General features: G+C 34.7%; 1 protein-coding gene across 1 annotated transcript; it reads right to left on the bottom strand.

Annotated features, from left to right (window-relative positions):
* Window positions 1-382: 382 nt before the first annotated feature.
* Window positions 383-1,183, bottom strand: LOC108344064 (secoisolariciresinol dehydrogenase). Its single transcript, XM_017582531.1, has one exon. It carries the CDS (start codon window positions 1,181-1,183, stop codon window positions 383-385), a length of 801 nt encoding a protein of 266 aa, XP_017438020.1.
* Between the last annotated feature and the right edge of the window lie 11,013 nt (window positions 1,184-12,196).

Below are 12,196 nucleotides of genomic sequence, written 5' to 3'. Positions count from 1 at the left end.
TGGATTCCAACTTTCCTACCCTACCCATTTGTTGTTGTCACTTTTTACGTCCTCTATCTTTTTTTCTCCGTTTTAGTCTCTTTTTATGGTTCTTGTTGCTCTCAAACCACAATATTATATTTCACCTTCTTATGTTAAGATGCCAACAAAAGGTATATAAATCCTTTTCATGGGAAATGTTGTTACATTTGATAATATATCTAACTGTTTATAACAGAAAAAAAAAATAGAGTTGTAGTAACAGTAAAAAGGAGGGAAAATTACATACAAAATATATTCAATATTTTCCATGGGAAATTATTTACATATGACAGACAGTTGCACAGCAACAAGAAAAGCAGGGAAAACTGCGTAGACGAGTGATGAACTGAAAGGTTCAAACTTAGGATTGTGCAAACTGACCGAAAATTGGATTAATAGTTGTAAAGCCACCATCAACTGCAAGATCATGTCCACTGATGTACTTAGACTCATCACTTGCCAAATAGACTGCAGCTTGTGCTACATCTTCTTCTGTCAAAGTAACCCCTTTAAGATTTGAATAGACTTTTGAGAACTTTTCATCATTGAAGAACTCTTTTGCAAGTTCATTACCAAGGTAATAACATGACAGGGAATTCACTCTGATGCCAAATTGTCCAAGTTCAGCTGCTGTATTCCTTGCCAGTCCCACAATGGCATGTTTAGAACTTGTGTATGCGTGAGATGCAACACCTCCAACGCTTGAACTCACACTTCCTATTGTTATTATGCTACCCTTTTTGGCTGGAATCATCACTCTAGCTGCATGCTTTGTTCCCAAGAACGGACCTATCAGATTCACTCTCACAACACGTTCGAATTCAGCCACATCGTTGTCAAGAATGCTGGGTTTTAGCTTATCTATTGTTGCAGCATTGTTCACCATTATGTCTAGCTTTCCGTACTTGGACACAGCCATGTTCACTGCATTTTCAACATCCTTTTCTTTGGACACATCACAGTGTATGTAAGATGCAGATTCAGTTCCAATGTCAGCTTGAACTGCTTTACCTAGCTCATCTTGAATGTCTGCTATCACAACCTTTGCCCCATGTTTGCTGAAGAGCTTTACCATGCACGCACCAGTGCCCCTTGCCCCACCAGTAATCAACGCCACGTTTCCTTCTAGTCTGCGCAAAATTTTACAACAATAGTATTGCATGTCTCTTAATTGAAAATTACCACTGCTACTATCAATATGCAAATGAAGTTTTTGAATCCAAAAACCATCTAGGGTTGGAAAAGATACAGAATAAAACAAGTTACTCTTGGAAAAAAAAAACAAAAAACTGACAAATTAGTGATTTTTGTTTGTGTTGTCCTGGGTATGAAATGAACCTTGTCTTCATCATGGGATTATAAATTAAAGTCCAAATAATAATACATATATTTTAATTTAAACGAAGCTCTTAAAAGGATCAAAATTGAGAAAATATATGTTAGTTGCATATTTGTTTCTAATTCATCAGCATACCTTCTTGCAGGAAGGGGTAATAGTTGAATGCATGCCATATTAACGAGATCACTGTGAAACAATTTCTATGCAGATATCTAAGAATGCGTTGAAATCGTATAAACAGAATCCTTAAATAATAATGGCGAAAGGGGTACACTGCACTCTGTCAACTCTCTTGTATTAATCATAATATTGCGAAATTAAGTTAATAAGCGTGGATGTCGCAATTAATTAATATTGTATTAAGTTGAAACTGAATTTCACATTTATTAACACAATTTGGCCAATATGATTAATTTGGCTTCGTTGGGTTCACTTTCTATTGAAAGTGATCGCCTATGTGTTCACATGGACCGACCAATGAACATACATTAGACAATATTTTTACTGGTTCAGAGTCGATCAAACGTTTTTTTTAATTTTAATGAAAGAGAAAACAAAAATAATTCTTTATCTGTGCGGTTGCAAAAAAAAAATTAAGTGTGAGAAAAGAAAAATAAGAAAGATGAATTCATGATTAAGAGAAACGAGAGAAGAGTAATTTTGAAAAATACTAGTTTTTTAATACACAACAAGAAGAAATTATCTTTTTTTTCTCTCACTAATTTCTTTTGGCAAAACACAAATCTAAAAGCTAAAAGCATGCGCAGATTTTTATTATGTCAACGTTATATATATGTTCAAGTTTCTTGTTCTTCAAGATTATCATATTAGAGTAAAATTGTAAGAGTTGACTTGTTTCCTAGAATTATCTTGAGTAGAAAATTTGTTTTATGAACAGATTAATGAAAAAAAATTTGTTTTATGAATAGATTAGCCGGTTGAACTATCCCAAATACTCTATTATATTTATAAAATATCCTTTTATGGTCCGTCTACCTCACATCCATTGTTTTGAACAATTTAGGACCACACTTTATAAATGTTGTCTTAAGGACTAAGGCACAATGGTCTAACACTATTCTATCCAAAACATAATTTTTACTATCTAGTCATGGATCCAACCATTCTTGAGACACTAGCATTTCTGTCTTTCTCCCTATATTTATCAGTTCTACGTTTTCAATGAACTCATTAAACCCTTGGATCTCTCTACTATAATTTTTTTGTTTGTGAATTTAATCCCCCCTTTCATTCATACTTCTTACCGCAATAAAATCCCCTACCATGCACCGTATCCTATTTTATATGCTATACATTATGAATCATGCGTGCTTTCATAACAACAATAAGAGTCATATATTATTTTAATATAAAGATATTTAAAGATGATAAATCTTCTCACTAATAATGTCTATTTTTTATTTATTTTTGTACATTTATTCTCATGAATTAATCAATTTTTCCTATCTTTTATCTTATTTTATTCTTAAGTTTAATGTGTTTAGTATCATTTTGAACTTTAGTTGTTTTAATGTTATTTTAACTTTAATCTTTTTATTTAAGTGTGTGAAATAAATAAATATAGGGAGCAATTCTAGTGGAAGAAAATAAATTAAAACTCAAAGGATAATATTTTGGACAAGAAAAGATTAATTTAAAGAAAATATTCGCATTCTGGATCGTGCTCAGGGCTTCAATTAGAGTGTTGTCAAATTTTCTTGAGCTGAGTGCCACATTTGTGGGGTTGAGCACCACCAACCTTGCATAGGTAGCGCTGAGCAGTGGAAAAGTGGTGTTAATTAAGTGCTAGTTACTATGAAATAACTTGTACTGAGCGCCAATTTAACAAAGGCCATTGGTTTGTATTTTACTAATAGTTCCTATCAGTGGTCATATGCCATTGGGCGACGATGATGCTTATGCATCAAAAATGAGTATTTAAGCATGTTCTCTTCGAGGGTTTTGAATATGGGGGACTAAACCTATTTGTTGATATTAGATGTAATAAACTGAATCTTGTATATTTTGTGATGTTAATCCATATGTTTTTCCAGTATTTGATTTCTATGCTTAATGCTTACATTGGTTTGGTCATCCATAGCATGATATTTCGTTCATTGGATATTGAAAAATGTCTTTTGAACCTAGAATTAAAATTGAAAACCTAATAGAGCTTGTATCTAGGAATAAAAGATGATGCATTATTAATCTTAGACTCTTGAACTAAAAACATGATTTTTTGTTGATGGTCCAAGGAATTGGACTTTGATGAGTTATCATAGACTAAGTCACTAGGAATAAGATTTGTGTAATCTTGTGAATTGATTTTAACTTGAATATTGAATTGACATGTCATGAAGAGAATGAAATTTAGTATTGACAATTGTACATACCATATGTTAAATATTTTTTACACACCAATTGTTTGATAAAAATACAAAAAAATAGTTTTTTTTGTGTTTTTGTGAGTTTTGTTATCTAATTGAGTTATGAACTATGAGAGTTGTTATGTGTTGCACAAGTCTCTGTTGAGAGAACGATATTTACTTGTTACATGTGATAGATGCACTTTCCATTTTTAATTAACACTCACTCAAAATTTGTCATCTTACTTTTTATATAAATATATTTACACACATCTCCATCTACACTCATAAATATCCTCACACACATTTCTTTCATTTGCATTTATCTTCATTATTTACATACATTTCCTTCATCCCCACTTATCTACTTCATTCACACTCATATCATTTATTCACATTCATCTCCTTCATTCATACTCATCTTTTATTCAATACAATTTTTTTTCTTTTTTTTTTATACTTTTAAGATTTTGTTGAAGACGAAGACTTGCACGAGGATATTTTTTTTAATTATTATTATCCGTGTCAATCAAATTAATACTAATTTAAGTTATATTAAAAATATATTTTATTTAGCATTGGTTAAACCGTTAAATTAACATCGATTGAGCCAAAATTATATAAAGTTAACCTTCAAAAGTCAACGCTAGTGAATTAACATCTATTGATTTTAGAGTTGCACGTTTATGTATGAGGTAAATTCAACCCCATTGGTTTTTTTAGTATTGACTTCTACTAGCATTGACTTTTAACCGTCACAAAATTTCTATTTTCTTGTAATAATATGAAAAGAATGAATACAATAAATTATCATAGGAATAGTTCAAAATCCACGACAAAAGATTAAGAGAGTTGAAAAACTGATCAATCAAATCTGTTTTCGGAGAATTCACATTCTAAAGATATTTGAATATTAGTCCACATATTAAAACGTCTTCCCTGTAAAGAAGATATTTTATCATCGTATAAATGTGATGGTAAAAGAAATGCATAAATGGAATCGATTTCATGGACTTCCACCATCTATAAACCATTATATTACCTATGTTTATTCTAATAGATAGATACAATCTCAAAACTAAAGCAAACCTTTGAAGCTTCTCACCGGTTTAAATAGTAATTTAAGAAATTTGTTAGAAGTTGAGTTTTAGCCTAAACAAAGATAAAATAGCTATTGAAATTGATGTGATATTAAAATTGTTTGTTGAATAAATTTTAGATTCCTAGAATGATATTTCACAAACTAATGGAACATTGCAACCACAACCTTAATTTAATGTTTGTTTGCATGCACACATAAGTGTAGTGGTTTTCTAAGTCCTTCAATTATAAGTAGTGGTTTTTTAAGTCTATGATCTCTTCCTTGTTATTTGATTATACTTGTTATTGTTTCTGTACAACTAAATAAAGGTTGGTTCAGTTGAGTTCATTGAACAAGATAAACATAAGATGATCAGTGGTTAGATTTTTCAAATTTTAATTGCAACCCAATATTTAATCTCATGTTGTAGGAAATGTTTTTTTTTTATTTCTTTCAATTGTCTGTAACGTGTGTTTATTTTAAATATTCTCACTTAAGAATTCTTGTAATCTTAGATACTAGGACTATTTGTAACTGATGTAACACTTAATGATGATAATTTGTTAAACAGTCCATTTGTATACAAAGTCAACCATTTGTAAATTATGATAGTTTGATTATTTACAATTAATGTAAGACTTAACCAGTTATTTAAAAAAGTTATTTATATTCACACTCAATAATTCTTGTAAACTATGATGATTGATGTAAGACTTGATCGCGATAGTTTGTTAGAAGAGGCTATTTGTAATCTCATGAGATGGTTTGTAATTGATGCAGGACTTAATCATGATAGTTTTTTTTAAAAGAAGCTATTTGTTCATAATAAAACCATAAGAAATTTTTAATATTTATATATTTTTTATAAAATTGAATGATAATTCCTCATAAAAGTATAGTTTTCAAATAATACTATTGGTCAAAATGCGCGAATATGAGAATGAGTTAAGATGAAACATAAAAAGATATTTTAAAAATTAAAAAGCAAAAAAGTAATTTTTAAATTTAATTTTATATTATTTAAAATGTACACCAATTAAACTTATACTTACTATTAAAATATAGTATGTTTAGTCAATTTTACTATTATAATAATTTTTGAAATAAAAGTATTTTTGTTAATATCAAATTAGTGTTGGTTTAACTTAATATCAAAAGTTTATGCATACAAATTTGAAGATGTTATACACTACATAGTAATGAATTCAAAGTTTGATAATAGATTTTCTAATTCAGTATTCGTCGTCATCATCCTCGTAATTAAAGTCATCTTTATCGTCATGTGGCTTATCATAATCATTATCATCATTTTCATTCTTATGTTTTTCTTTTCCTTTTTTTTTCTTTTTAATTTCTCCATCTAATTCTTTAACATCACCATCGCGGTCATGTAATGTCGATTTCAACTTTGATAATTTCATAGGCATGTAACATTTGCTTAACTTGGTAGGCGATATCCTCTTCAACCTCATTTGTGTCAATGTGATCCCTAAGCTTGGTTTGTATTGCAACAGACCAACCACATTTGTCAATGTTGTCAAATGTTGAATATGAGACATAATAAATTTTTCTAACATTACTTGCTAGAATAAATGGATCAAATTGTTGGTATCTTAAACTCATTTGAATCTCAACAATATTATACCTAGGAAACTCTTGTATCACTCCTAAAAGGACAAAACCGTTCACAATAAAAAAGAACAACTCTCTTTGAAGAATTAGAAGTGTTGTACTCTAACTCATTTTATGAATTATCCCATAGAAATAATCATAACAACCCTTTGTGAGACCCTTGACTTACACACCACCATTAATTGTAGGAAAAACTCTTTCTTTAATTGTAGGAAACATATACATACATGATATTATCTGCCGATTTGGATACATTTCTAGTTTTAAAACTTTTGATTCTTCATGTTATGTTTCTACTCTTCTTTCTAGTAGACACAAGTTTAGTCCAAGGGCTATTTCAACTCTTTGTGTAGGATATTTGCATAATTATAAAGGATACAAGTTGCTTGATTTATTCTTTAAGAAAACCATCTCTAGAGATGTTAAGTTTTATGAACACATCTTTCCTTTCAAAATCAGAAACTTTCTTGAAAATAATTAATCATCGAATTGATTTTGATGATTGTACCTTTATTCATTCTCCACAGGAAGCAAATTACAATACCACATCCATCACTTTTGATCATATTAGAAAGTGGAGTTTTAAGCCTAACTCAATCCCACAAAACCGACTTTTAAGGTGAGGTTTGCACCTCACTTATATATATATATATATATATATATATATATATATATATATATATATATATATATATATATATATATATATATATATATATTATAAATTGGCCTTATCTCTAGTCGATGTGGGACTTCTAACACACTCCCTTCACGCCGAGGTATAGATATCTCGTGCATGATAGTAGAAATTAATGGGTGGCCTGATAGCGGCCCGACAACAGGTGGAAACAGAAATGCCCACTTATAACTCACTAGGATAGACTCTAATCATGGCTCTGATACCATATTAGAAAGTGAATTTTTAAGCCTAACTCAACCCCACAAAACCGGATTTTAAGGTGAGGTTTGCACCTCATTTATATATTATAAATTGACCTTATCTCTAGTCGATGTGAGACTTCCAACAGATCAATCTCATGTTCATAGAACTACTAGAGTATCTACTTGTTCTTCACACGTGTCTAACTATCACCATTACAACATTGTCACTAATATTAGCTCTTTATATCCTATTCAAAACTACATAGATTATACCAAACTTTCTAATAAACATACACATTATATCTGTCACATATATGCTAATTTTGAACCGCAAACTCATCATCAAGCCAATGAGTTTCCTCATTGACAACAAGCTATAGTTGCTAAACTTGCTGCTATGGACATGAATAACACTTGATTTACCACTCATCTTCCTGCTGAAAAGAAGCCTATCATCTTCAAATGGAATTTTAAGCTACTGATGGGATTGTTGTAAAGCACAAGGCCATGTTAGTTTATCTTAGATTCACAAAGCAATATAGTATAGATTTTCGTTGTTGCCAAGATTATCCCTGACCGCTTCTCAACATTGGAATCTAGCTCAACTAAATATTAACAATGTTTTTCTATGAAGATATTTTTATGCATATTGCACAAGGCTACAATCATAACTTGACACCCACATATTCTTCTCCTGTGGTATGTAAGCTACACAAACCCAAATGATCTTAAACAAGCTTTCAGGAGCTAGTTCACTAAGTTCAACACTTTCATTTCTTAAGGTTTTAAATAATCAAAATACGATTATACTCTATTTACCAAAGGTTTTAAAGAAAATTAGAAAGAATGTACCATAAAACAATAAAACAAACTACCATCAATTTCATACTTCTCTATTCAAAGCTCTTTTCTTGGCCAGTTTTAGCAGAAAAGGACCATCACTTTTGTGGTCTTTTCCTCACGTATTTTTCAATGTGGAATCATCATAGAACTACCGTGCTTCCTACCAATAAGCAAAGCCAACACCACCGTTTTCCACCTCCACATTCAATAAAGGAGATTAAAACAAATATTTGCATTAAGAAAAAAGAATTATGTAACAAAAACTGCAAGACAAAAAAAAACAAACCCCTAGCTACTTTTGAAATGAAAAAAATAAATGTTCGTAATAACAATGAGACGACACACTTCGTGTTGGTCAAGGAAGAGGGAAGAAGAGTGGAGGAGTGATAGCAAAAGTGACAGCGCAATTTGTGTTTGACGTCATGAAAGAGAGCAAAATTAATCTTACAGTGAAAATCTGATGGAACAACGACACAAATGAGAAGAACTTTAATTGAAATGTAATGTTAACCTTAGCAGACGAATATGTCTCGATTCTTTAAAGAACAACCGCCTATAGTAAAAATGTCACCAATAACATTTTTATAATTATCGAAAAGGGTTAAATATGTTTTTAGTCCCTAAAGCATCAAGCGAATTTGTTTTTAGTCCCTCTTTCAAACTAAGCTACATTTTGATCATTCTCCTTAAAAAAACCATAATTTTTCATCTTCCAAAACCAACGGCGTTAAAAATAAGGTGGCTAACGGTGATGTGCCACCTCATTTTCTTTTCTGACACTAGTCAACCTTTCGCAGCTCCTCTCCCTCCCTCCCTCCCTCTCCCTTCGACTCTACCACAACCACCTTCGACGCCACCTTCGGCGCCACCTTTGGCACTACCTCCGGCGCTACCTCCGACGCCACCTTGCAGCCCATCGCCGTTCCCATCATCGCCGAAATCGACCTCTACAAATACGACCATTGGGACCTTCCCGGTAATTAATGCAATATTCTTCGTTTCAATCCAGTTTGTTTTTGTTTTTTTTTAATTTTGTTTAATACATTATTTGGTCCCTACTTTTAGGGGTTTGGTTCAAAGTAATCCTACCTTTTAAAAAAGTTCAGTAAGACCCCATATTTTGTTAAAAAATGTTCAATCCGATCCTTTCCCCTCACGCCATTAAAAACATAAAGATGAAAATGTCACTGTGGCATCTCATAAGCACGTGACACACGTTAATAGCTGGACTTAAATGATTTTTTAATTTTAAAAAAAAGTCCCTACCACGCCATCATCACCATCTCCAGACAAATCCTAATTTCTCTCCAAGAAACCCTAGCTGCCGCACCATCCAGCACCGTCAACGCCATCCTCGCCGGCAGCCGTCCTCTCCAACGCATCACACCCCACCACCAAAGCTATGCGACGAGAACGCGAGAAACCTAGGTCTCCATGATTTGCTTACAGGTCTGATTGTGGTTGCAGGTGGAGGCAAGCAGCGGCACGATTAGTGATGGAGAAGAGTGGCGATTCGCGATCTGCAGTAGCTGGCGATTTGGCTGGTGGTTAGTGGTGGACGATTCTATGGTGGAGATTGGACAGCAGTGTTGCTGGCGCGATGACGATTTAGCTGGTGCGAGGGTGAAAATGGTGAAGATTGGTGGTCGCGTCATAACAAGGGAGCGCGTTAGGTGGTGGCGCGAGAACGAACTTGAGATGCGAAGGTGATGGAGGTGCAACAGAAGGGAGAAGACGCTTTGGTGGTGGCACGTGATGTGATGGAGAGGACGACTGCCGACGAGGATGACAGTGACGACGCTGGATGGTGCGGCGACTAGGGTTTCTTGGAGAGAAATTAGGGTTTGTTTGGAGATAGTGATGATGACGTGGCATTTGTACCGTTATGTTTTAAACGGCGTGAGCGGAAAGGACTGGATTGAACATTTTTTAACGAAATATGGGGTCTTACTGAACTTTTCTAAAATGTAGGATTACTTTGAACCAAACCCCTAAAAGTAGAGACCAAATGATGTATTAAACCTTTTAATTTTCGAGTGAAGTGATTATATAATTTCAAATGCAACTTTCCTATTTTCAGGATTGGCTTCTTATGGAGAGAAAGAGTGGTATTTCTTTTCACCACGGGTATATGCACCGCATTTACATAATCCCTTCCCAGTTCAAGAGTAATTGTATTAAATTACGAGTTTATCCCCTGGACGGTCCCACTGGCTTTTCATGAAGCTGAGGATGATAATGATAATAATAATTCCCAAGGATAAGTCCAGGATTTTGCTGATGCCATGGACGTTGAGATGCACGCGAGTCTTGCTTCTGAAGGTGGCAGCAAGCTCAAGATGTTGATTACCTTTGTCGATAATCTCCCTTATGGGTTTGTTCTCTTCAATCCCACAACCCCTTTTTCCTTGTACATGGTAGTGATGGCTTAGTGAGTTTTTGTTTTCTTGATTTCAGATCGTGGGGAAGTCCAGAAGGGAAGTGCAGAGATATTTTTCCACAAAGTAAAGTTTTGGGAAGATGGGAACCTACAGGAGGCACCACGGCCAGGGGCTGAGTTTCACGGTGGCGGAGGTCAAAGACTTCAAGATCTGGCTCGAGGAGGGGACGATCGTGGAAAGGAAGGGGTGGCTCGCAATCACAGCGGGAGTGTTCGAGGTGGCACTGGAGGTGGCGTCGGAGGTGGCGTCGGAGGTGGCTGTGGTAGAGTCGGAGGGAGTAGGAGGGAGGGAGAGGAGCTACGAAAGGTTGACTAGTGTCAGAAAAGAAAATGAGGTGGCACATTACCGTTAGCCACCTCAACTTATTTTTAACGCCGTTGATTTTGGAGGACGAAAAATTATGATTTTTTTAAGGAGAAAGATCAAAATGTAGCTTAGTTTGAAAGAGAGACTAAAAACAAATTCGCTTGATAGTTTAGAGACTAAAAACATATTTAACCCTATCGAAAAACACTATAGATTATTATTTTTTATAGAACCGTTGCTTATAGTTGTACAAATATTTTTAGAAAAATCATTAGTGATATTTTTTAAAGGCTTAATTACCTACTTAGTCCCCATGTTCGGAGGTAATTTGTTGTTTAGTACCCGGTTTTAAAAATGTAGGCATTTGATACCTATGTTTTGAAATTTGTATCAATTGAATCCTATCCACTTAACACCGTTATAATTGATAACGTTTTTCTGACTGTGTATGTGATTTGTGCAATCAATTGCGTCGTGGCAATGACATGGCAGGCTGAATTGGGAATTTGAAATGGGGTTACATTTTTCTAAATTGGGGATACCTTTCTGCACGGCCAAATCACCATTATTGGTTCCTCCAAGTTCAACTCATTTGCATCAACATTTCATCTTCTCCTCTGAACGGGAGACTCCTAAGACACCTACCTACGCCACCCACGTCCCAGCCGCCGCGAGAGGATCCTCTACCTCATCCGAAGTTTCGCCGGCGACACTAAGCACCACCAGGACCACTGCCGGCGATGCCGTTCACGCCCGTCGGAGCAGTTCTGGCCGCCGCCTCCTCCAAGCAGACCGCCGCAAGTTGCTTCTGGTCTCTCTCCTTCTCTTTTCACCGTCGACCCAGCCACCCGTGCCACCACCTCTTGCGTCGCCGGCAAACCCCAAATACCACCGGATCCGTTCCCAACCGCGACGCCGTCAGCCTTGGAAGCCGCCGCCGATTGACTCTCCCCTTCTCCTTTATCTATTTTCTGTTTTTGTGTTTGGGTAGTTAGGAATGGTGGGTTTCTGTTGTGTGCGCGTGTTTCCTGTTCAAAGATTCAACTCCTTTGGTGGTGATTAGAGATGAAAGGAAGCTTGATGGCTTAGTCCCAGTATCTGGTTTGGTTTTCTGGAATTCTGGGTGGTTGGCGGAGGGATAATGATTGTTGCTGGAGGGAAGTTTGGTTAATGGGTAAAGTTGAACTGGATGCTGGTTGATGATTGTGATGTTGGTTGTGAGACGGTGGAAGGGAAATCACGGGTGTTGGAGGTGATTGAAGAAGATGAAGACGTTAGGCGCAGG

The sequence above is a fragment of the Vigna angularis genome, chromosome 8 (genome assembly GCF_016808095.1).
Source record: "Vigna angularis cultivar LongXiaoDou No.4 chromosome 8, ASM1680809v1, whole genome shotgun sequence".
NCBI lineage: Eukaryota > Viridiplantae > Streptophyta > Magnoliopsida > Fabales > Fabaceae > Vigna > Vigna angularis.
The sequence above is the reverse complement of the archived record's forward strand: the minus strand, read 5'-3'. Positions and strand labels throughout refer to the sequence as shown.

Bases quoted from the DNA above. Each gene is read 5' to 3' on its own strand.
- LOC108344064 (XM_017582531.1), bottom strand. From the start codon at position 1,183: ATGCAATACTATTGTTGTAAAATTTTGCGCAGACTAGAAGGAAACGTG.